The sequence below is a fragment of the Callorhinchus milii genome, unplaced genomic scaffold (genome assembly GCF_018977255.1).
Source record: "Callorhinchus milii isolate IMCB2004 unplaced genomic scaffold, IMCB_Cmil_1.0 Scaffold1, whole genome shotgun sequence".
Lineage (NCBI taxonomy): Eukaryota > Metazoa > Chordata > Chondrichthyes > Chimaeriformes > Callorhinchidae > Callorhinchus > Callorhinchus milii.
Window position 1 is genome coordinate 118,166,995 of NW_024704742.1, and position 26,786 is coordinate 118,193,780.

General features: G+C 42.2%; 1 protein-coding gene and 1 long non-coding RNA gene across 2 annotated transcripts in view; one reads left to right on the forward strand and one right to left on the reverse strand.

The window, feature by feature from the left end:
• The window catches only part of ap3b1a (adaptor related protein complex 3 subunit beta 1a), a 136,923-nt gene extending 114,909 nt beyond the window's left edge, over positions 1 to 22,014 (reverse strand). Inside the window, 4 exon segments of the mRNA XM_042334776.1 lie at positions 798 to 893; positions 4,134 to 4,208; positions 5,534 to 5,609; positions 21,711 to 22,014. Of these exon segments, the coding sequence (XP_042190710.1) occupies positions 798 to 893; positions 4,134 to 4,208; positions 5,534 to 5,609; positions 21,711 to 21,853 (390 nt within the window). The 5' untranslated portion in view covers positions 21,854 to 22,014.
• A 3,765-nt stretch (positions 22,015 to 25,779) lies between these two features.
• Positions 25,780 to 26,786, forward strand: LOC121849959. Its single transcript, XR_006085419.1, has 2 exons — positions 25,780 to 26,484; positions 26,582 to 26,786. It is a non-coding gene; the product is annotated as an uncharacterized LOC121849959 (long non-coding RNA).

The window sequence follows — 26,786 nt, forward strand, 5'->3', positions numbered from 1 at the left end:
ATATTTTAAGACTCTTAAAATTTAGAGCCTAGGCTCTTGTAATTAAATAACAAAACCTTCCATTTCATATGTTGACTGTGGTCGACATATCTCAAAACTGCTTCACACAATGAGTCAGTTTGAAGCGTGACAATAGATAGGTACTCAAATGTGGCATCTAATCTGTACCAACCACAAACTAAAAATAATAAGGCGAATATCTAAGCGTATGAGATCAAGTGAAACAGTGTTCTCACTCTCCATCCCTATCCGGTGACTCAAAAATGTAACTATGAACATTAGGTGAAGGCAGGATCCGATTGATTTATATTCAAGTAGCCTCAAACACGCACATGAAGTATGGCCACCTGAGCGAGCAATTATTCTGAATTAAAGTGTTCCATACCACCTATTGCCACCCTCAGTGGAGAAGGAGTGAGGAGAGGACTTCAAGGAGGAGCTTAAAAAAAAGAGATTAGCAAACCTTTCGGGTGCATTTCTAAAATTATTCATGCATCACTTTTAACTAAAGTTACAAAATACATTTTCAATACTATGTGCCGATTTTTCATAACATTTTCTACTTAACACTGCTTCATGAAGTCTTCACTTCACAAGGTGCAAATGTTTGTGCCATTTATTCACAGAACTGGATACTATGGAGATACACGTAGAGAACTGAAATAAACCTGAACAATTTAAAATGCAAAATCACTGTTCAATAAACATTGAAAAATGAACTAAACACTCATAATGCTGCAAATTGGTGTTATATTAACAGTACTTCAAGCAACATTTGCAAATCTGTTGAAACTAACCTTCAATGCACGCTGAAATGTGCTGATCGACAGTAGGGCCAAATCTTGTTGCTCTTCCGCATAGCGTACAAGGTAAACATATACTAATTTCTTTAACTGCAGAGACAGATACACAAAATATATTTACAGCTAGTTCATTAAACATGGCAACAAATGCAGCTTGTAGTAAAATTTATAATTTAGGCTTTTAAATCTGATGTGCTTGAATTATATAGAGGCCTACTATGTTCAACATTATTCAGCTAAACACAAGACAAACTTCAGTACATTTCATTGGCCATTGTGTACATAGAATAAAAGTATTCTGTGTAAAAAATAAATTGGCATTACACTACATGGGTTAATTTATTTATTTACTGGACAAAACTGCAATTCAAGTAATCTAATGTGAACTGTCTGATTTCAATGTTCATAAATTATATAACCTGGCCAAAGATCATCACTAATGAGTCTATAATCTATAGTCGATGATAAAAGACTCGATCTTAAACTCTACTGAAATAAAATCAGTCACATGACTACATTACCCTCCAAATGTGCAAAACCCTTAGCACAATATTCATGAATAGCACTTAAGGCTTTTGTAGGATTAAGACAACCACACAGATATAAATGTTGGATTACATTGAAATGTAAAGTCACCTTCCACTACACTAAAATAGCTGTGATCATCCTCAATTTGCACGTGCTTGGCCTACGGAACAGATATTTAGAGCAAGATTAAGCTTTTTGTATTTAGCCTACACAGATGAGCCAGGCAGGCCGGCCAATCATCAGCGGTGTCGTGGAGTACTGCAAATGTGCCTGGCTCGAGCATTGGATCACAGATCACAGTTGACTCAGTTTCGTTCTCCCTTCACCAGGTATGTCACCTTGCAGCCAGCTGAATCTCAGAGAAAGCCCGCTTGCCTCACCTTCCCCTGCCTCCACAATAATAGTCACAACTTGGTCCTCAAACAACTAAGCCCGGGTTTGAGCTCTCATGAGATGCACAAGGGCATCAAGAACTCATCCTAAGCAGCTCTGTAAGCAACACACCTGCATATAATACAAGAGCACATTACCACTGCCAGGAGACACACTATAATATAATGAATTTCAACTCCAGCATTTTGTGGTGTTAAGCCTCAGCTTTAGATGCCTAGAATTCTGCACTAAACCAGAGTAACCACAAAATCCCAGAAAAACACATGCTCATGAAACCACTCCCAGTATCACCTTCTAAATCTATCTCACAAGTTTGGACCTGGATTTTATCCACAAGTCATAGGAACCTTTCACTGTATGCCTAGGTACTCTAATTCAATAAAGCAGAATATTTGGAAACGCTAGTTAGCATGCTATAAACTAATGCTCAACAACGAGTCACAAATGTGCAACTTTCACTCACTTGGTAAAGCTGCTGCCTAGGATAAAACTGAAAGAGACCAGAATTACAACAGGTTTGATTCTTTGTCTGACTTCTGCTGATAGCTAGCTTCAAAGAGTCAATAATGGAGAAGGGTATTAATAATAATTATCTGATATAGCACCATTTGATATTGCAGTTTATCACGTTGTTGAGACGTCTCAAAGCTTTACAGAATATATTGTAAATTAGATTGACTGTATATTTTGGGGGCAAAACATGGTGGCCAATTGCACACAATGGTGTCCCACAAACAGTCGTGGATTGAGCGACTATTTGTTTTAGCCATTTTTGTTAGGGATATTACCCAGGAAAGCAATCTGGGAGTCATAACAGGTAAATAAAGAGCAGAGAAGTAAAAACATCCAGGTCTCCTGCTGCTAAATGCTATCTGGTGAAAAATGCTATCTTGCTGAAAAATGCCCAAGTGGGTGTCCACTGAGGACAGGATCAGGCTCAGCTTTGATGCCAAGTTAAATAGCCTGCCAATTGTCCCCATCTTGGTTCACATACGAACAAAATATGGCACACACTATTTTCACTCCCTCAATATGTACTGTCCCCCAACAGCAGTCACTGCATTCACATGAGAAAATTGAGTGAAAATAGTGTATACGAATCAGTTTTTACATGAAGAAATGCATTCCATGATCTATAATCTTAATGGGATAAAATGAACAGAAACTGCATAAAAGATGGTTTCAAAAATATTGTATTTAGAATTATTTTAGGTTATCACAATTTGTGCCTCTCCCTTTCTGCACAGCAGCCCAATATTAAATCACAGAAGATTGCAAAACAGTCGATTTGTTCTTGTCTTGGTGTAGATTAGATAAAATCAATGCTAACCACGAGAGACCTATGGATCGTCTGACTGCAGTTCTGAGTGAAAGCCTCCTTTCCCAAAAAAACAATGTGTGACCAGAAACAGGAGCACTCAAGGCGACGTGACTAGGCTCCCAGACCAAGCGTTATTTCTCACAGTCCTACTATGCTTCCTGATGTGATTCTAATCAGAAGACTACTGTGTTAGGCATTAAAAACACAGGCAGACCTGCCAAAGAAAGCAGTTTAATTGATCCATCAATACTAGTGCACTAAACTCCGTGACATACTGGTCAAATCTCCGATTTTTTTTTTAAACTGTACCCTGGTGATTCTTTAATGTTAATTTTGGACTCATTTCTATTCTCTAAAAATGCCCCATCCTGTGACCCAGTTTGACTATCAATGCAGCGCACTCATTTAAAACTCTGCATAATCTTACCCACCAGTCATTATACTATATCAACTCCACTAAATACAGCTGAAACTCCATCTCTAACCAACTTAGGAAAAGAAGAGTGGAACAAAGTACCAGAAAACAAATACTATTCAGGCATCAGCTTGGCTCAATTGGTAGCAATTCTCGCTTCAGGGTCAGAAGATTGTGGGTTCAAGCCCTACAATGGACCTTTGAGATCAAAGTCTAGGCTGTCACCAATGCAGTGCTTGATCGTCAAAAATGCTGTCCTTTACATGACAGATAAACTGAGATCCTGTCTGTTTTTTCAGGTGGGCGTTAAAGGTCCAATGGCACTATCTGAAAAGGAATCTCTCCCAGTGGCCTGGTCAACAACCTCCAAGACAATCTCCAAAAAATGGTAAATCACTTCATGGCATTATTGTGCAAAAATTGGTTGTCATGTTCGTCTACTGATATATAGTCACTATACCCTACAGAAAATGCAAACGTTTGAAACATTTCAGTGTGCTGCAAAGATTATTATGATGCTATCAATTAAATAAAGTAAAGCACATCATCGCATTAAAATGACACAATGGAATATTTTGCACTGATTTGTTGTATGTAAACCATTAAGTACATGTTCTGAAGCCCTTGAAAGGTGTGGGTCAAGTGTACACAGACTACACTTGTGTTAACATACCTCAATGTTTTTACTAGCTACATTCTTCACAACAGCAGGAAATAACTCAGAGGCATTTTTTCCTTTAGCAATCATCTGTAAATAAAGAAATATACGCGATTTCAGTAACAGCTACTCAAAATATGTATGTACACAGAAAGAGATCCTTTTATCAACATGTAGTTTTTAGACCAGAATCATTGGACATAATTGACATGTACGTTTAAGCCAATTATTATTAAGCACTTCAAGTTGGAATGACAACCAATGGGTTAATTCCTGATGTTTGTTTGGGGAGGAAGCTCAGAGGGCCACTTATCAGTGGTTCTGAGTGTTATGCGTCCCGTGATCCAATGTGCTATGGTAGGTTAAAAAACAGTTTTCCACATTAGTTCACATATTATTTGCAAATGTACATTTTACAACTACAAAGCCTCTCGTATTGTAAAAAGCAGTATTCATTCCGAGGGCTCAGGACAAACTGATGTGAATATAGTGAATCCTCTCTTGAAACTACACAGTACAAACATGAACCTGACTTCAGCTCCTCAGTTGTTATAATTGCCATGCAACAGTTCAGTTGCATATTTTTGGGAGAAGAAATTATTGCATTTGATACATTGAAAAATAATGTTCCCAATCTAATTTCTCAAAAAAGTAATTAAGATAAATATCTGAAAATGTTCTCTTTAGAGCACCCCAATACTGGTGTTTTTAGGCACTAAACAAATTTTTAAAATCTCCCAGAAGCTGTTCCAAACTATGCTAGATGAATCCATTTCTTCACTTTCCCTTTGCAATTCAAAACTTTGTTCAAGTTCGTCAGATCCGACAACACCCATTGCCCGAAGCACGTTGATCCACTGCATACGCAGCACAGAAAGCCAAGGCTTGTATTGATTATGTTGCTGAAATAAAAGGCTGAATCCAAAGTGTAAGATTTCAGTTATAGACATGTGGGATATGCTCAGAATCAATATGGTACTCATCTTCCAGTATATTTGAAAGAAGCCATTTCTCTCTCGTAATTATCTTAACAGAACCTAAAAATCTAGTTGCTAGTATTGACTGGACAATATGTAACAATATGTAACTAACCCAATAGATCTAAAAACAGATTATTCTATGCAGCAGATGGCCTCAATCAAGGCATCTTAATTTACAAGTCGCCCGCGGAGAATTGCCCCTGATGAACTCTGAAGATCCCCTCTTTGTCAGATGGTGTCAACCCATCATTGGGCAGCTTCTGTCAGAAGCACTGAAACAGAGGTATCTCCAAATTAGTTTACATAACCCGGTTATTTAGGCACAATTTGTCATAAAAAGTCATATAAATTAGGATTCCTCTTTGTGCCATCAGCACACTTATTTAAGTTGCACTTATTTAAAATGAATAGTAATAATCATGTTAATTTTTTTACCCCAACTATTCTCTTCATAGCCTCCAGTTTAAGGGAATCCTTGCTGCTCTCCAACATCTGATGCAGATCTTCATTTCTGGAGTAAAAAAGGAAAAAAGATTACTCCTACACCCACATATTCAACTACACAGAAAATAAGGAATAGGAAATTGCTTAAGGGTTCAAAAATGGCTCCCACAATGCCCTTAATGGGTAAGGTATTAACAGGTACAATACTGGACTACACAATAAAAGATTGCAGGTACGAAATTTGGGTGTGTGTTAGTTTGCTGATTCTAGTGACCATGGAAGATTGAAGGGCAAAAATCAGTCAGGATTTCTGCTACTGATGGCTATCGAGAAAGTACTCCCAAAAGCTGAACCGTAAGTAGATACAATACAAAATTACATTTGTATAGTACCTTTCACGTCAGGAGGACATAGCAAGGCGCTGGACAGTCAGGGATTTGGACCCGGGCTGGGGGTCGGGATCAGAGAGGGTAGAGGTCAGGGTGGGTAGCCAAAGAGGAGGGTTTTTAGACGAGCCTTGAAGGAGGCAAGGAAGAACCGAGGCGAAGGGAATATGGGATTGATATTCCATAGGGTGAGGGCAGCAAGGCTGAAGGCCCGACCGATGATGGTGGGGCGGGCTGGGAGGGGGAATTGTGGAAAAGGCCACAGCCTGCTGAAAGGAGGGAGTGGATAGATTGATATGGGGTCAGCAGGTCACAGCGTTAGGGAGGAGCAAATCGTGGAGGGCCTTGAAGGCGAGGACGAGATTTGTGAACTCTATCCTCTGGGGGATGGGGAGCCAGTGGATCCGGACAAGGGTGGGATTGATGGGGTCACGGAGCCTGGTGCGGGTGGACGCCAACTGCAGACTTCTGGATGATCTGTAATTTGTGGAGATTTGGGGAGGTGGACAAGCAGTGAATTGACATAGTCGAGCCTAGATGTGATGAATGCGTGATGAGGGATTCAGCGGCCTGTGGGGTGAGGCAGTGGTGGAGCCGGGCGATGTTGCGGAGATGGGGGTTATGGCACTGATGTGGAGTAGAAAGGACAGTTGAGGGTCAAACAAGACGCCAAGGTCCTGGACTGGCTCAGTGAGGTGGAGTGTTCACCTCTGGATATCATGAATGCGTGGACGAGGGTTTTGGCGGCCTGAGGTCTGGAGGCGGTGACAACCAGGAGAGCCTCGGTTTTGTGGACATTCAACTGTAGAAAGCTAGCTCTAATCCAGGACTTGATGTCTGACAGATATTCTGTCAGGACAGCAGTGGTTCTGGAGTCGAGCATGTAGGCAGAGATATAAAGTTGGGTGTCATCTGCATACATGTGAAGACAAGATTATTGGGCAATGACATTTTTACACAAAAAATGGCCAATTTCAGGGTTATTGGGTCGTCATCGATGTCACTTCTTGCTATGCGCATGCGCAGTAAACAAAAAGTGACTCCAGCAATGACACAATGACCTAAGTCATCAGGTCTTGATAAACTTTCTTCCTCAATGAAGTGCTGTCCATGATGTCCATTATTTCTGAGAAAGAAGGAAGTTTCTCCCAGTGCCCTGGCCAAACAATTCCCTAAATAAATTCATCCCTCACTCCCTGGCTGTTTGTGGAAGATTCCGTACGGAAACTGGCTGATGCATTCGCCATCAAAATACACACAGTCACTGCACTTTGCAGTATATCCTGAAACGCGTTTTGAAACAACAATGAAATAAGGTGCTACAGTACAAAAGTACATTTGTAAAGTGCTTTTCACATCGGGAGGACGTCCATTTTGCTATATCAAAATGCAAGGATTATTATTTATAACATGTGCAGCCAACAGGAAATGACCATTTCTTAACTGTGCCACAGTGCTGTTCCCGATGGAAAAATCTAAAATGTCTGACAAATTCTCAACAGGGATATTTTGTAGCGATCTGAAGAAAGAATATTAACAGTTAAAAGGTTAGCTTCAACATAATGACCACAATCATTTGATCTAGCATAAACATACCCAATCAAACACGGTTCATTTCCGCAGTTGCTCTCACTCAGTCCCTGTTCCTCTGGACTCTGGGATGGGCTCAGCGTTAGTTGAAGAGTATCTGCAACCAACAGCATATTCTTCACCGAAGCCATTGCATCTAGTCAGACTGGTCTTAACTATAGGAATGGGTTTCTGAATCCTACTGCTTCTCCAACAGCATACTGTGCATGGCACAGTATCAGTCACATGATCATACAACCTGTGATAGGTTAAAACACCCTACATTTACAGTAGCGCCTTTAAAATATTCCAATTCTTGGAACTGCTTCCCTTTGTAAACATTCCACTGCTATCACTAAGTCACAATATCCCTTTTGCACATTTTGGAACTTAATCAGAACAATTCTTCCTGTCTCAATGACCTCTAAAATCTGAGTTTTAAAAATATACGGCAACTAAGTGCAATTTGCTAGATTATGTTGCAACAATGTTGTATAAAGAAAATGAACACTGATAAAAGTTTTTTTAATTTCAACTAAAAGCACTGAGAATATTAAAATACTTGATGAAATCAAATTTGTTTGCAGAACTACCCCTAATAAAGCAATCAGTAAAAGTTATCGGTTTTGATCAAAAAACAAAAAAAGGTCGTAAAACCACCACAAAGTAACAAAGCACTGAAACAAAAGACGCTTTCTAGAAGCAACAGCAGGGAGTGTTCTGAATATGTGGCCTGCGAATTGTTCAACAGGTATTGCACAATAAATAAGGTGAAGGCTTGGTCCAATTTAATAGACAAGCGACTCAAACTTTTCTGCATTCCTGTAAAATAATTATTAGCTTATCCACAAGCCACTGCTTTCATTTTGCTGCTTCATTACACTTATCCTTCTCAGACATCAGAGTCTGGTTATTATTGGCTGCCTGCCATGTTTGCCTACAGAAAGCAGTCACTCCACTTTAGAGGAAGTCCTGCGAAATGCTTTGAAGTGGTTTCCCAAGGTGTAATATCACTTTAAGGGTTAAAGCACAATTAAGAAAAAGCCAATGAGACAAAGACAGGAAGTATAAAAGATTTCTGGGAGTGGAATAAATATGTTTATGGTTAATGGTTTGGAGAGCTTTGAGTAGAGAATAAAGAAACTTAAGATCACACTTGTATGTACTCTGGATTGGGTGTTATTACAAAAGGCACCAAGGATATCATCAGACTACAAGATGAGAGAAAATCACGTGGATTATTTACAAAAAGGTTTTCATGCGCTGAGGGTAGAAAAAGATCGGGAAGTGAGCAGAGTTCCAGCTGACAGGCCTGAGAGACATCGAACATCTAAGCAGTTGCTGGAATTGCAAGATGCAAATCCTTTTGCGTATCTTGGAAATTAGACTCCATTGCACCCGTGATTTCCTGATCTTGTAGTTGAGAACAGGCTTACCCTTAGGTAGTTAACTTCCACATGTATGCGGATGACACCCAACTCTACCTTTCCTCCTCTACTCTCAACTCCACGACCACCGATGTCCTGACAGCTGCCTGTCCGACATCGAGTCCTGGACGATAGACAACTTTCTTCAGCTCAACGTGCGTAAACCTGAGGCCCTCCTGATTGGCTCACGTCAGCGCCTCCGCACCTCAGGCGCTGACAGCATCAGCATCCAAGGCTGCACTCTCCACCTCTCAAAGACAGTCAGGAACCTTGGGGTTCTGTTCGACCCTGAGCTGTCCTTTCTCCCTCATATCCGCTCCACAACTGGCACCGCCTTCCATCACCTCCGGAACATCGCCAGATTACGGCACTACCTCACCCCTCACGCTGCTGAAACACTGGTCCACGCCTTTGTCACCTCAAGGCTGGACTATGGGAACTCTCTCCTCGTCGGCCTTCCCGCCACCTCCCTCCACAAGCTGCAGGTCATTCAGAACTCTGCAGCTCGTGTACTGTCCCGCACCAGGCTTCGGGACCACATCACTCCCACCCTCGCTCGCCTCCACTGGCTCCCCATCCCCCAGAGGATCGAATTCAAGATCCTCATCCTCACCTACAAGGCCATTCACGGCCTTGCTCCCTCCTACCTCTCCAACCTACTATCCCCCTACCCACCTGCCCGTACCCTCCGTTCCTCTGGCTCCGGTCTGCTCCACATCCCCCGCCCCAACCGCCCTACCATCGGTGGTCGGGCCTTCAGCCTCTCAGCCCCAGGCTCTGGAACTCCATCCCCCAGTGCCTTCGCCGCCTCCTCCCTTTCCTCCTTCAAGGCCGGTCTCAAAACCTTTCTCTTTGACCGTGCCTTCAGCTCCCCTCTCGACTCTCTACCCCTCCTCGCTCCCTCCCTTCCCTCCCCTCACCCTGACCATTTCCCCCTCCTCGCTCCCTCCCTTCCCTCCCCTCACCCTGACCATTTCCCCCCTGCTCGGGTCATGACCCAACTGTGCAGCGCCTTGGGACGTCCTCCTGATGTGAAAGGCGCTTTATAAATGGAATCTTGTTGTTGTTGTTGTTGGGTCAACTTCTCAGAAACCAAATATTTTTGATGGTTGCCCAGGCATGCAAAATAAGACCTTACTGTAGAGCAAGTGCATTCGCAGCCGTCAACCACAATAGAAATGTGCCATCAGATTTGTCAATTCTTTTGAATTGGTGCATGAGGCACCCATGTGGATTGAACTTTGCTAGTGGTACTTGCAATAGAAAACTCAACAAAACACACTCCACTGTTCACTTAGCAATGCATTGGTCAGAAATGTATTCGCTCAATGTTTTATCAGCACATAAAGCAAAGTTATCTAAAACTGTCCAAACCTTTGGCCAATAGGTATGCTTTGTTCCCTCCCCTATATCAGTGATCTCCACTACTCTTGTTTTTTCAGCATTTATCAGCTTCTTTCAGACTGCAAGTACTACTTTCATTGCTCTTACAAAGCAGTGGCCAAGTCACTAACCAAACGGCTATTTCTTACCTTTGACTACTCAACTCTTAGCCCTTTATCATCTATAAAATAGATAGTGGGCAAGGTTCACTGCCTCCTCAGATCTCAAGTGTAATTCCTGTTGTTAAAAGAAGCTTTCATGAAGCTTAGTTTTCTTTTGTTCCAACCACTCCCTTTCCCTTCAACAACAATGACTCTTGTCGGGCTCTGGAGGGTATCATATGTATTTTCCACGTGAAGTCACGGGATAACAATTGGAGCAGAAACCCTGGCTGATTTTACCACATTCAAAGCAGAGTGCAAAAGCCAACTGCAGAACCCCAATGTTGTGCTGGTTCAGATAATTAACTCAGCACATAAAAGAATTCCAACCGCGAACTTTTGATCCACAAGACAACCTCGTTAAAAGATGCCCCCTTATAAGCCAACCTACTTATAAGGCAGGTACCCCGGAGCTTCTCATACGCTAAAAAAGGCAATTTCTGGGGTTTTTTAAGCCACTTCACAAAGTTTTCAGCCACTTCACAATGGCGATCTCACAACCCATAAATCAGCGTCTTTCAGCATGGGAAGCTGGTTGGAACATACAGGACGTGACATCGGCAACAACCTGATCACCCTAGATTCAGCCATTTTTTTCACACAATGTTATAACTCAGGACCCCAAGCCATTCGATTATGATATAACAGAGTTGTGTTTTATATGACTGAGTGGTACACTATTCCCCACAAAATCATTAGAACAGTTAATTAATAATCTTCTACACACAAGTTCCACTGCTTCCCCTCTGTTCGCCTCAAAAAATACAGTCACAATACTTCACAGTAACCCCTGTGAAACAGATATTCTTCTGACTTGAATGTGCTACATCAAATGCAAATATCTTTATTATTAATAATAATAAATAATATTTCTATCCAGATCAAAGTGCTTCACACTGGGAACTATAATCCATTGATTGCAAAAATGTTTATAGTTAAGTATTCATAATGGAAATTCCACTCAAAAGGAGTATGGGGAAAGGGTAGGTCAATGGGACTTGAAAGGTTTGCCCTTAAAAGAGCCACAAATGGCCTTCTTTTGTGCTGTAAATTTATATGGTTCTAAAAATGTTTTTAAAAAATGCCATTACAGCATTAGCATCAAAGAGATGATCTTCCAATGTCCTCTGCAGGTAACTCTGCAGCTCGTATGCTCTCGCACACCAGGCTCCGTGACCCCATCACCCTCGCCCGACTCCACCGGCTCCCCATCCCTCAGAGGATCAAATTCAAGATCCTCGGTCTCACTTTCAAGGTCATCCATGGCCTTCTCCCCTCCTATTTCTCTGACTCCCTACCAACCTGCCCGCTCCCTCCGTTCAGTGGACTCCAGCCTGCTCCATGTCTCCCAGCCGAACATCGGTGGCCGGGCTTTCAGCCTCTCTGCCTTCATCTCGCTTCCTCCCTTGCCTCCTTCTAGGCCGGTCTCAAGATCCTCCTCTTCGATCGTACCTTCAGTCCCCCTCCCACCTCTCTGCCTTCCCTCACCCCTACCCCACCCCTCCCCCATGCTCGGGTCCTGACCCGACTGTCCAGCACATTGGGACGTCCTCCCGACATGAAAGGCACTCTATAAATGTAATTTTGTTGTTGTCCTTAAAGACTCCCAACTTGTCTGCTATTATCTGTACTTCCCAACTTGCCGCTCACTCTAGCCCCTGCTGTTGTATGAATAAATATATTCCAGTGTTCAAAAAACTAATGCACATTAACCAAACTCTCACCTATTTCTAACCAGAATCAAACCTATAGTATTTACTTGAGATTCCTTGGGTGTTGTTCACTCTCCAATTTAACTTAACCAACCTGCTGCACTGTGGAATGCTCTCGGAATAAGAGTGGCAGGGAGATAGTGTGGGCAAACTCAGGACTTGCTTCGTCTTATTTATAGATTATATTTAACAGATGATTTTATTGATAGGTTATTTTATTATGTAATTGAGAGCTGCAATCAACCTCAGGCTATAATAGAATTTAATTTAATTTTTGACAAAATCATTGAATCAAATCTAACCCACATTTCATTTCTTCATATTATATCCCCCATTATCTTACTGTAATTAATCTTCACCATATGTTTGAAAGCATACTCACCCAATCCCTAAATATTTAATCTGTTTCTCCTTCCATATGAATCAATCCGCCTTAATCACTTCTCATTGGTGACTCTCAGTTATGCCTGAGGTTAACAGAAAATCTTTTTGAACCAAGAGTTCAAATGATCTTCAAAGCTGGGCTTATGAGAAATGGTTGTGTTACAATCATACAATTCCCTGGAAAATGGCAAGTCAAAAATAATTTATTTATATTGATTCTCCTCATTGCATCCTACAATGTATTCCAATTGAGCTGAATGAATTAATACATTTCAAAAGACAAACCAATTCCAGTGTTCAAAGAACTCCTAGAACACATTAACCAGACTCGCACCTATTTCTAACCAGAGTCTCGTCTTTTGTATTTACTTGAAGTTTCCTTGGGTTCTGATAACTCAATAAGATGTACAGAACAGCTATTCCTCTTGAGAGTCGTCACTGGTGAGTGAGTTGGAGGGAGAGAGTATCAGAAAAGCTGGACACCTACTTCTGTTGAGTACATTTTCTAGTAGTGCTCAAACTAAACCACAAATCACCAGCATTTTGTTTTAACTAACTAAATTTGATGAAGAATTTTTCTAAGTAGGTATGGTGAATTCTTGTTTATATAAGAATTCTTCAACCAAGTATTTTTTTCACACTGGGTGCCTCAACGATTCAATGGTCAGCTTGGCTAAGTTGGTACCATTCTTGCAAATCGGTTGCTCTTTGTAAGATATGCTACCTTTTTGCAATGGTTTGACTGCCATCTTCTCCAATGTTATGATACTTTCCAATCTTTCACCGCTTTCTATATGAATGGGCTTCAGTCTTTACCACTCAGTGACCATCAAACTTCAATTGTCAAACTTGGAATTTAAAAGATCACAATCAACAGCACTAAACATACAGGCCAATTATCGCAGTTAACTATGCAAGTGTAGGCCATGAAATATTCATCATGAAGATAAAATTACATTCTAATTGTTGAAACTATTTTTCCTTTTGTTCAGTCTGCATTTAGAATGGCTTGAACGTTCTGCAATTTTCCAAAGAAGAAATGCATCCAGTAATGAGATTGTGCTAATGTGACAAAACATATTAAAAGGGAGTAGGGAAAGAGAGAGGAGAGAAAACTCAGAATACAAATTAGTCTTGTGATAACACTCAGTTGTTGGTCTTTAGAGAATAGCCACCATCTTGCAATTTTCTCAGCTGAGGGGAGTAAACAGTGAGTAATATAATTAACCTGAACAATTAGCGTGAGAACTTAATACAGAGAAAAAAAATCGAGTGTGACAATGGCCAGAAAAGAAAACAATATTAGAAATGTGGTACTGATGATTCTATAAACACTGGACTAGAGTTCAATGTTTGGCAATGAGGAGGAAAGGAAGGAACCGTTGAACATTTCCAAATTTCAATCTTATAGGATGTAAAATGTTTTCACATGCTTATGATACTCGGGTAGCATTTAAATTTCTTGCTTTACAAACTGTACTTAACAGCTGAGGATGTAAAGGACAAAAAAGTCTTAAGAAGAAACTTGATTTGAATGGTTTCCTATCTCAGCACAGTCATGATAATGTGCAAAAACACAATACTGGCATTGATACAGTACTCCATTGTAATGTTATTCAAATCTCTGATATGGAGCTACAGTTGAGCACACAAGTTATTCAAAGGATGAATTCAGAAATATGAGAGAAAGGCGTCACTGCATTGCGATAAGGAGAAAATCCAGTATAGCACAACTCTGGCACAGGAGAACAGATAGTCAGAAAAAAAATCTTATTCATGCACAGTGGAAACCACATTCTGTAGTTGTGAATGAAGCTACATATACACTGAAGGTGAGCCAACTAACTTGCTTTATCTTTTATGTTGTATTAGACACTGGATTTTTCTTTTTCCAATCTCTCCTCCAACTTCTCTTTTTCTGAAGCCATTTGGGATAGGATTCTACAAGCAACAACTGTTCAGTAGATGGCTCAAGTAACTTGGTTTCATGTGTAAACATGCAAACCATGCAAGTTTGTAGGTTAGTTAATCCAACCACTCTTACCTTTACATTCAATGGTAAAGTTACATATATTTTTATAATAATACCAAATATGAAAGCCCTAACTGGTGTAGTTTGACGAGCAGCAGAAAGCTTGCCAAACAGTGCTATCAGTTTTATATAAGTCTTATATAAAACTGATAGCGCTGCTTTTGTCATATAAAACTGATACCCCATTTGCCTGTACTTGGTCTTGAAAAACTGAATTCCTGTTGTTCATTATTATATCTGCCATCCAACTACTATAGATCCCAGTGCTCTACTATCAGAATTAAGTTCACAAACCGTTTTTCTCAGTTGAATAAACAGCCCTCCTATCACCTTGCTTCCTTTCATCATATATTCTTTCAGGTATATTCTTACAATGATGGTATTATTAGGCTTTTTATTTTACATTCCTTATAAATCTACTAGTATTGGCTGATTCTGCAGTCAATTGGCACCATCTTGTGGAAGAACAGAAATCTGCAATTTATGCTTTTTTGATTGTGTGAAACAGTTAAGATATCATTCACTCCTAATAGTGAAACACAACTTATAATATCCCGGTCCACACCTCATTGGAGACAAAGAACATCCACCAACAGAGCTACTAAATATAGATTTTAGAAAAAGTAAACATTACAGATTACTTGTATAATATGTAGAAGAGAAACACAATTTACAATTCGATTCACAAATCTCAAAATACTACTTGTAAATTATACAGCAGTTCTGTGCAAATCCCACAAAACAATGTCATAGCTTGCCAAAGATCACGGATGGTTCATAACAGGAAAAAAAGGGGAACTGCTAAGAAAATATATTCTATAGAAGAACTTCAGAGTTTAGACTTTAAGTTCAAGCTTTACCTGTACCAGCGTGACATCTAATCTCATTCTGTTGCTGCTTTTAACTTATGTCTTCTCATAGATCTCAAAAAAGTGCCAACATTTCTCATCGTGATAAAGCCAGTTACTAATAGAAGGAAGCTGCAGCCTGTTAAAATGTAAACCAATTCTAGATTTTTTCTGAATATAGAAATGTGTTTTTTTCTAGATCCCAGGAGTTGAAGGAAGATAGTTTGTGGAATGTCATAGGGGTGTGTGCTAAGACCTTTTTTTATACATAACCTCAACTCGGAAATATGTTTGTGGATTATACCACACTAGTATAGTGAATAGTGATGAAGATGGCAAGAGACTGCAAGAGGATTTCAACAGATCAGCGCAATGGGCTAATCAGTGGAATGAAATTGAATGAAATGAGAGGCAATTCATTTTGGAAGAAAAAATGAGGGGAGTGTATATTGAATGGCAGCATCTTACAAGCAGCTTGGAGCAAAGAGATTTGGAGTGCAGGAAACTAAGGCATCGTAAGTGGTAAAGGCTATAAAGAAAGCTAATAGCATCCTGGGTTTTCTTCACAACAGCATAGAGTACAAAAGCAAAGCAATAATACCAAAGTTTGTACAAACTATTGGTTAGTACACAACTGGAGTACTACAATAGTTTGTACAACCTTGGGCATGTTTCCTTATTCCACTACATTTCTGTTTACCGAGCAGTAAGTAGAAACCCAGTTATTAGTCGATGGATCGCTTTTCCGGGGGTAATAATCCGGGGGTAATGTGGGACACCTCTATGCACAATTGGCTGCCACGTTTCGCCCACAAAATATAAAGACAATTGACTTTACAGTATATTCTGTGATGCGCTTTGAGGCGTCTAGAAGATGGGATCAGGTGCTATATCAAATGCAAGGATTATTATTATTGGGACAGAGAAGGCTGAGGGGGAACCTGATAGAGGTGTGACAAAGTGATGAGGGTGTTTTATATGGCAGGAGCTCTCAAGCTTTGTCATAGTGAGCCTCCCTAAGCTTAGAAAAAAAACATTCCACTTCCCCATAGCTTACTAAGACAATTCCAGGGCTGCATAATGCAATTTCCTAGAACTTCACCACATACACACTATTTTCGCCTTCTGGGGTTTGCTAGAACCTCTGCTGCTGACAATTTTCTCTTGTGAGATATCGGTACGTTTGTCTTCCTTTGTCACAAAACGATCCATTTCTGCAAAATTTTTCTTACAACTTTTTTTTTAAATCTTTCTTTAAAAAAGGATCCCCAACTGCATACGTCCCATTTTTTAAAAAAATCTGAATCTGTGAGCGCGGAAATCGTCTGGGCTGTCTGCATGCATGTGCCAGCCTCGCAAGAATGGTTCTCGTATTAACCTTGAGGGAGGCCGGCGCATGCTCACACAGCCCAGCTTCTTCCCTGCTCCAAATGAATGGAGCCCGTTGTGTGTTAAAGATTAGCAACACGAGTAGTTGAGATGTCATAAACTAGTACAGATAAAATGCTTGAGCTGAACATCTCAATTCTGAAGTTTGTCTGTTGAATACAGAATTATATAAAACCCTTAACTTCTCTGCATTCCCACTTTCTCATATGAAATTGCTATGGCTTCTTGAGAAGTCACCTCCTGCCTCGACTACTCAAATACCCTCCTTGCCAGTCTCCCCAGCTCCATTATCCACAAAATTCCAGTTAATTCAAACTCTGCCATCCATATACTCACCCGCACTAAACTCTGCACCCCCATCACACCAGTTCTTGACAGGTTCCATTGGTTCCCTATCCCCGAACAGATCGATTTCAAAATCCTCACATTCATCTTCAAATCCCCATCCCACCTTTCCAACCTGCTTACTCCCCAACTCAAGACCCGCTGCCTCTGCTTGACTGGCTCGGGCCTCCTGCTTGTCCCTCGTGCCCCCCGTTCCACCTGCAATGGCTGCGTTTTCCACCACTACGCCACAAAACTCTGGAACACTCTTCCTTTATCCCTCTTCTTGCCCCCTCCTTCCCCATCTTCAGGTCACGCCTTAAGATCTTCCTCTGCGACTGTGCCTACAATCACCTCCCCCCGGGTTGGGATCATGCTCTGCCACTGTCAAGTGCTCTGGGACGCTACCCTGCATTAGGGGCACGATATAAATGCAGGTTGTTGTTGTCTTGAACAGATGATGCTGCTTCCATTTTATTCTCAGATAAAGTTAGTTACTTCAAAAATCATTTCATCACTGACACATCACCAGTTTTAAAATGTGACCAGACTGATACATTTTCAATGAAGAAGCTAGACAAGCTTGTAAAAAAATTCCTTCAGTTAAGAGAATATGCAAAGATCTACTGGAGATTGTATCGCTCATTAAACGATAATTCACCTGGAAAAGGTAGTGCCAACATACAACAATGAACAGAACTGATTCTAATCTTCAGAAGGCATTGACAAAGTTCCATAAGCGAGTCTTTTAAAGAAGATTAAAGTTCACAGAATTAATGACAAATTAACTTAGATTGAAAACTACTTACTTTAAGAATATTAATTTAAGCCATTAAATCAAATGTAAGTATTATTACGAGATACTATGGGCATGAAAAGATAAATATCACAAGTTAATGGAATAATAAACAAGGGTAACCAACCTACATTTATTTTGCTGTAGATTGAATCATTTTGCTATGACACTGCCCTGTTATAATGTGCTTCATTATGGTGTGAATTTGGTTACAACACAGTTGCACTGTGAAACCCATTCATTGCCCATGTGCTGATCCAGCCCACTAACTTCCCAGCTGACTTTCTGTGCGAAAGTGTATTGGTAATTAGATTTCTACCAACATCATTTCCTGCTTTGCTCCACATGTGCAAAGTATAAATTGACATTGGTGGCAACATAATTAACTGGCATCAACCAGACTAATGTCCTGCACTAAAAAAAAACCACTTTCTGAGCCATCGGGTTGCTGTTGACATCAGCTCCTGCTAAGAATTGCAGATATCTGGAAAGAAAATTCTCCCTGTATTTCAGGCTTGTGACTTTTTTAAAAAAACTGAAGCCACACAATTCGTGCACCACCCCCACCCTACACCAACATTGCAACCCCGATAAGAGTTCTGTTGGGGGCAGTAACAAGCGATATCCACAAGGATACTCTTTGGATCCTCTTCTAATCACTCTTCGTGTAAATTATTTGGAGAGCAATTCTTGAAATATTAAGATTGATGTATGTAATGCAGGCAGGCGATAAGAAGATGGGCTAAGGTGTGCGCAACAACTTTTAATTGAGCTAAATGTATGACAATGTAATGCACTAAGAATCGAAAAAGCTAGTAATACAAAGGCCTGAGAAGCAGGAGGAATGGGAGGATAAAAATTAAAGATTTCCTCAATCACACTTCTATTCAGCTCAAATATTAAGGCAACATCCCATTGTTCTAGATTTGTTTACCAGAAGGAAGAGTTGGTCCATGACACCTTGTCAATTTCCTTCACTATTTTAAACACATCAATCAGATCATCCTCAACTTCCTCAGCTCATGGCAATATAACCAAGGTCAATCCAACCCATTAATAGCTATGTACCTTCATCCCAGGTGGCATTCTGGTGAATAGACTTCCTTTTAAAACAAAGATATCATATCCCCCCAAAAGTGAAACACCCAAAACTGAATGCAGATAAAGGCTTTTTTATGGATTTCTTGTGAGAAGCCAACAACATATTTTTAATTGCTTTATACACCTATTAAATAAGTTCCGACTTCTGAGTGTCAGGCAGCGATCCTCTTAGACCTACGCTTTTCATGCTGTACAGTAGAACACAACTTTTAATGGAGCTAAAAATATGGTCAATCAGTAATAATAATAATCCTTGCATTTGATATAGCACTTTTCACGTCGGGAGGACGTCCCAAAGCACTTCACAGAACACACTGTAAAGTGAATTGACTGTATATTTGTGGGCGAACGCGGCAGCCAATTGCGACAGCAATGTCGCACAATCAGTCGTAGATTGAAAATGACCCATTTATTATTGTTTTTTTTTGGAGGGATTATTATTAGGTGTGTGGAGTAAGGAAACTTGCCCAAGGTTTTGCCCTGCCTGGAATTGAACTCAGGTCTTTCGCTTGCAAAGCGAGTGCTCTAACCACTGAGCTACAGGACTCCAAGTAGTGGACTTATAAAGCTGATGAAGCATGAAGAATGTGCAGATAAAAATTAAACGTCTCCGCAATCACGCTTCTAACCAGCTCAGCTCTAATTTCAAGGCAACGTCCCATTGTTATGGATTCGTTCACCAAAAAGATGGTGCACATCACCATGTCAATTTCCTTTACTATTTTAAACACATCAATCAGAACAAGAGAGAAACAGGCAGAGGGAGAGAAACAGAAAGACAGAGGCAGAGGGAATCCTAGCCAACAATCCCCCATTAAAACTGATCATTCATGGTTGCTTGTGGGTGCGCAAATTAGCTGCAGTGGTTGCCCAAAACAGCTTATTCCGCTTTATAGTAGATCCTGTGAAGTGTTTTGAGGCTTCCTTCAGAATACCAAACGAAAGTATTATTTATTATTACATATAGGGCACAGAAAGTGAATGCTATACTTCCTAAGCACAATGCAAGTGAAGAAGCATCCAGGATGCAGCATCACTCCTCTCCTAAAAAAAACACCCTCAATCCCTGCAAACTCTCCAATCTCTGGCCCATCTCCAACCTGCCTTCCTACCTCAAGACCTAGAAAGCAATATTTCTCCCTGGCCTCTCTATCAAACTCACCAAATTAGTGCGCAAATCCGGATCATGCTCCACCACTCTCAAGTGTTCTAGTACTCTACCCTGCTTGAGGGGTGCTATATAGATGCAAGTTGTTGTTATTGCTGCTGGTGTTCGGTTAGATTCTCAGTTTTCCTTCCTTCCATTCGGCCAAGATTGTTTTTTTCCCCCAATTTCACTACTTTGCCTGGCTCTAGCCCCATCTCACATCAAATCTACCAAACCTTTCCTTCACTTCTTTGTTAAGGCCCAACCTTCTCAAATTAACTCTCCTAGTTCCACCATTCATAGCTACACCTCACTTGCACCAAACCCAACAAGCCCATCTCCCTGGCCCTTTCTTTTTAAAAGGAGTCAAGTGTGAAGAATCCCTACCCCCAATTGGCCACTCCAAGCCGTGCCAATAAGCCAAGTTGGCTGGTCTGTTATCAGCCGTATCTATGGATTCACCAGGCTTAAGAATCAGGATAGTCACTAGTTGCAAAGTAAGTCATCCTGTGAGGTGAGATCATAATTTCAAATGATGAATTGATTTTATTTTAAAATCAACTTGTGCTATCTACGAAGATGCCACCTGCCTGATCTTTTACTGAATTAGTGACTCAAATATGAACTTACACTGTCCGTGCTTTAACCAGAAGGTATATTGTAGCAACCAGTGGATTTGGTTCAGTAAAGATGAAGAGCCACGTCATGTGATTTTGTAGAATAATAATCCTTGCATTTGATATAGCGCTTTATCACGACTTTGAGACGTCTCAAAGTGCTTCACATAATATATTGTAAAGCGACTAAAGGGAACTGACCCTCTGGAACTCCATCTCGCAGTCCCTCCACCTCACCCCCTCCCTTGCCACCTTCAAGACCCTCCTCTTCGACCGTGCTTTCGATCCCCCTGCTTCGCCTCTGCCCTCCGCCCTTCCCGACCCCGACCCCCTGTTCAGGTCCGAAACTCTATCTGTCCAGCGCCTTGCGACGTCCTCCTGACACGAACGACGCTCTACAGATGTAATTTTGTTGTTGTTGTATATTTTCTGGGCGAAACCTAGCAGCCAATTGGGATTGTGAGACCAATTTTTTTTAAAGGGATTATTACCCCCAGAAAAGTAATCTGCCAATAGACTAACAACCGGGTTGCTGTTTACTGCTCGGTAAACAGAGGCGTGTGGAGTAAGCAAACTTGCCTAAGGTTTTGCCCTGTCCGGGAATCGAGCCCAAGTCCTCTCGCTTGCGAGCGGAGCGCTCCAACCAATATATAATAATGATAATCCTTGCAGTTGATACAGCACCAATATGCTACAGGACTCCTTGCAACTATGCAGAGCCCAACACAAACACACTGAAAGCTTTGCCCAACTCTTTCACGGAACCTGTTCCCCATTCGCCTGCAGCAGGGCAGCGACAGCGGCCAAAACCAAAACAAGACACAGAACAAAGTTCTTTGAAGTCGCGCCCGAAAACCACCGCCGGCCGACCCGACGTGTCCGTGTCACTTACTTCTTGAAATCTGAGCTGAAGAGGCCAATCCCGGGAGCACCAACTCCCGAAGTCACCGCAGTTGCATCTTGGCCCAATTCGGTGGTCTCCCCTCCCAGGCCCCGGTCTCCTTGGTCGTTGTAAGACACGTTGTTACTCGCCATGATTGCCTGAAGCTGACTTCCTGGGGATCTGTCGGTCGGTCGGTCGGTGGGTGACAAGGCCGCGGCTGATTTGGTTGCGAGTCGCTTTTTTTGTTTTCGGAGACTTTTCTTTCAGCCCGAAAGTGACTCTCAGACACACACACACACACACACGCACCACCGCCCGCCCGCGGCTACCGGAAGTGTGACAGGGAGTCACCTGACTCGGGATCACATGACGCTGCGGCTGCCAAGGCGACCACGGCGGGTGACGCCACGTGCCAATCGCAGCTCGGCTTCCCGTGGGACTCGCGCACGCGCAGGAAAAGATTCCCACCCCCTCCCCCTCCCCCCCCCCACCTCACCACCACCTCACCGATTGGGCGGAGAACACGTCACCAGGTGGCCACGTGGCGGGAAGCCCTACCCGGGAGACCTGGGGCGGGAGCGGAGGCCATTGGTGCGCTGCAGTGTCAGCCCCGGCTCCGTGGGCAGTGCTCTCGGCTCTCAGTTAGAAGGCTGCGGTTCTGTGAAGCGCTTTGGGACGTCCGCCCGACGTGAAAAGCGCTATATCAAATGCGAGGATTATTATTATTATTATCATCATCATCGTGGGTTCAACCCCACGTCATCAGGACTTTGAGCTCACAGCGACGTTAGACGCACTCAACAAGAATCTACCGATCAGAATTGAACAAACAGCAAGAAGAGGACGCGAGTGAAAAGAGAGATATGCAGGTGTGCGTGAATAGTATGCAAATGTGCATAACTAAATTGAGTTCGCTGGTAGATAACCAACAAGGTATGGTTAACTTAGCAGCTGCGGATAGGGTAAGCAACGTGAAACAGAAACAGTTGGTGAAAAGCTGACAGAGGAAAACGTCCAACTGAGGAGGCAGCTGGAGGACGCGAGGAGAGCATTGCGTGAGGCTGTAAGAAGGAGTCAGGAACATGATGGAATAAACCATGAGCTGTGTCAGTGGCAAATCAGTCTACTGAAGCAACAGTTAGGAAGGAGTAAAGCAATAGCAGAAGCTGTCACCTATGGGACAGTAGGAAAGTCTGATATGCATAACGATGATGATATGGACTGGGGGTGTTTGGATGAAAAGGGAGCCCAATATCACTATGATAGATTCCTGAGCGGTGCAAAGGGATTGGTAGAGGTGGTTTATCAAACTATACGTACTAATCCTCAGGGAGGGGTAACTGCTAGTTATGAGGCAAATCGCCCGCTTACTCACCCTGAGTGTGAGGCTCTAGCCCAGGAGCTGGGAATCATTGAAGGGAGGTGTCCCCTCGAGCTCAGTACTACTTGGAACATTTTTGTACAAAGCCATCCTGAGTTGAGTGATCAGGATACAGAAAGTGGTTTTGATGGCAACAGTATTAAACGTTAAGGGACAATTGGGAGCGTCGATATTTGGTGCAACTACGATAGCACAGGGAACGGTTGATGCCATTAAAGCGATACTCGGGGTAGTAAGTATTGATGTACATGCTCAAATTGGGAAGTGTGAGCAGGGGAAGACAGAAAATCCAGAGATTTTCGAACAGAGGTTACATAGTTTATCTGAGCTTTCTCAGGCCATTGCTCCTGTCACGACCGTATTCCGGAACATTGCCAATTACAAAAACCTTTTTCTAAGGAAATTACAACCCCGAGTTAAGACAGCTTTAGCAGTAGCGGTGAATGGAGACACTCCATGGGGGGAAATAATGGATAAATTCATGCGGACATGGAGACAGTCTCAGCTCGCGCAGGCTGATCCCGTACTGAACAAGGTAAAGAAAGAAGTCTGTGAGGTTGACGGACCCTTCCCAAATCAGTGGAATATTAGGGGAAGAGGCCGACCTTACAGAGGATGAGGAGGAAGGGGTAGTAATTGGAGTAATGCCTCTAGCGAATGCTATAAATGTGGGGGTAGAGGGCACTTTGCTTGTGATTGTCCCAGCGAGCCACAGCCGGGGTCTAACCAAATTTAAAATTTCCCCTATATCACCTGTAAACTTTCGCCCACTGACCAAAGATTGGATAAATTGATTGCATTATTAACCCTCCAGCCGGTGACTGGAGGCAGTCCTCAAATCAGTAAAACCTCCAGTTCCTTATCCTTAAAAGCTACTGTAAAAACACAGGCAGCTATGGCCAGGGAATCTAGAGAGGGGATCCTGTGTCACATGTACAGTGTCATAAAAAGGTACTGCAGTTGGAGAAACAACTTAAATGTAAAAGAGTGATGTTAGAACGAGCTAAACATGAATCTGAGAAGTTTAACTCAGAACGAGATGAAGCAAGAAAAGAAATTGATAGAATTAAACATGAGAAAGATGAAGAAGTGGACAGACTTAAAGCACAAGTAGCAGCCTTAGTGGAGAAAGAAACTGAAAAAGTGCAGGAGAACAAGGGTTCACTGCAAGGTTTAAAGACAAAACGGGACAAATTCATTCTGCAGGTAAAAGAAGGGGCAAAGGTAAAGGGATAAACTCAAATCCAATGACAAAACCATCAATACCGAAGGATTATAAAGCTGAAATTACGAAAAGGTACTAAAGAGTCAAATTTGGAAGAAAGATTGGGACAAATGGTTACTTCTGAATTTGAAAGATTACAGAAGGAGTTAAAAACAATGAGACAACTGATTGAGCAATGTATAGATCCTTATGTCTCACCGATATGCCTCCAGACCAAACAGGGAGATGACTTATTGGCTAATCTGAAAGCCCTCAAACAGTTTAGTCTGCTTGATACTTGTGAGGAGTCAGGAAAGGTCAAAATGCTGTTCTCTCAAATAAAGAGATTAACAAAAGTTGAGAGAGAGTAGGATGGGTTAATTGAAAAGAACAAGAGAAAAGAAATTTATACAGCACAGCAACTTTAAAAATCACTGACTAGCCACCAACTGAGCAGTTTAAATTCACTGACTGCTCGCACTCTGGTTTGTGTAAACAAACGGACATTGCTTCATGCTGACCAGCACAGGCTGCTCAGAGAGAGTTAAGACTTTGGTTTCCACATAAAAGTGAAACTGTTTTTGCAGCTAATGATCTACAATTGAAGCTACAATTGAATCCCTGGTAAAGCTAGTAGTGCAAGTATTTTGAGGCAGGAGCACAAATAGATCAAATTTCTATTCCCACTTCACATGATGGTCACCAACAGCATCCAAGGCTGCACACTCCACCTCTCAAAGCCAGTCAGGAACCTCGGGGTTCTGTTCGACCCTGAGCTGTCCTTTCTCCCTCACATCCGCTCCACAACTGGCACCGCCTTCCATCACCTCCGGAATATCGCCAGACTACGGTACTACCTCACCCCTCACGCTGCTGAAACCCTGGTTCACGCCTTTGTCACCTCAAGGCTGGACTATGGGAACTCTCTCCTCGCCGGCCTTCCCGCCACCTCCCTCCACAAGCTGCAGGTCATTCAGAACTCTGCAGCTCGTGTACTGTCCCGCACCAGGCTTCGCGACCACATCACTCCCACCCTCGCTCGCCTCCACTGGCTCCCCATCCCCCAGAGGATTGAATTCAAGATCCTCATCCTCACCTACAAGGCCATTCACGGCCTCGCTCCCTCCTACCTCTCTGACCTACTATCCCCCTACCTACCTGCCCGTACCCTCCGTTCCTCCGGCTCCGGTCTGCTCCACGTCCCCGCCCCAATCGCCCTACCATCGGTGGTCGGGCTTTCAGCCTGTCAGCCCCGAGGCTCTGGAACTCTATCCCCCAGTGCCTTCGCCTTGCTTCCTCCCTTTCCTCCTTCAAGGCCGGTCTCAAAACCTTTCTCTTTGACCGAGCCTTCAGCTCCCCTCTCGACTCTCTTCCCCCTCCTCGCTCCCTCCCTTCCCTCCCCTCACCCTGACCATTTCCCCCTGCTCGGGTCATGACCCAACTGTGCAGCGCCTTGGGACGTCCTCCTGACGTGAAAGGCGCTTTATAAATGGAATCTTGTTGTTGTTGTTGTTGTTGTTTACTGCAATCATATTAACCAACTAAAGTGTTTAAAGAAACAGGAGATTTCACTTTGTGATTTAGTTCCTACAGATACCGACAATGGCTTGTTTCACCCTATGGAGGTCGCTTTCCTTCCAGCGACTTCTTCTGGGACAACTTATACTTTGCTTACCCTCCCATCCACAAAGCCGGTCTTCACATTCAATTTCAGCTCAACCGTCTTGGAGGGGAGATGAGTGGACAAGTACAACCCAATCAATCGTCTACTTCACAACAGTGGCCAACAGCTGCAGAGGACAGGGTCTATATTGGCAACCGCATGTGTTTTGTATGCGTCGGGTGTGGTAGAGGGCTCAGTGAAGGGGTCGAGAGGTAGACACTGACAGTTCAAGATGGAGAAGTGATAGTATTAAAAATGTCATTGTTCTGATTTATTTTATGTAATATTTACTTTGTCTATTCCAATATTTCAGTAATGCTCAAAGACAGCAGGCAAGGATAGTGAGAACATCCACTGAAATAATATTTAAAATTTCTGTAGCCATACTATTTGTTCATCATGATATTATTGATAATGTGTGCTGTAATTACAGATGCTAATATTAGTTGAAAGGATTGATGTGGCTGAGGTAAAAGGGAGTCGTGAAGATTCTGATGGTGTTAGTCGGCTGTGTTGTCAGCTTGACCCACTCAAGGTAGGTACTGGACATTTTGCAAACCCAGAATTCTGGTTTGTCTTAAGTTGTTCAAAAAGAATATTGCGAAGACTCATGACTTGTTTTGCTGAAATAGAACTGATTCTATGGACTCTCAAGGACATTGGTAATATCAGTACATAAAGGTTGCCAAGATCAAAAGGAAGTTTGGGAACGAAGAAGACAAGTCTAACTGATCTTAAGAAGAGATATTCTACAATCAACATTGATCAAGCCACGTTAACAAGTTGATTCCTAATCACAGCCGCTGTATCAATCTAATTAAATTGCACTGAGCTTTA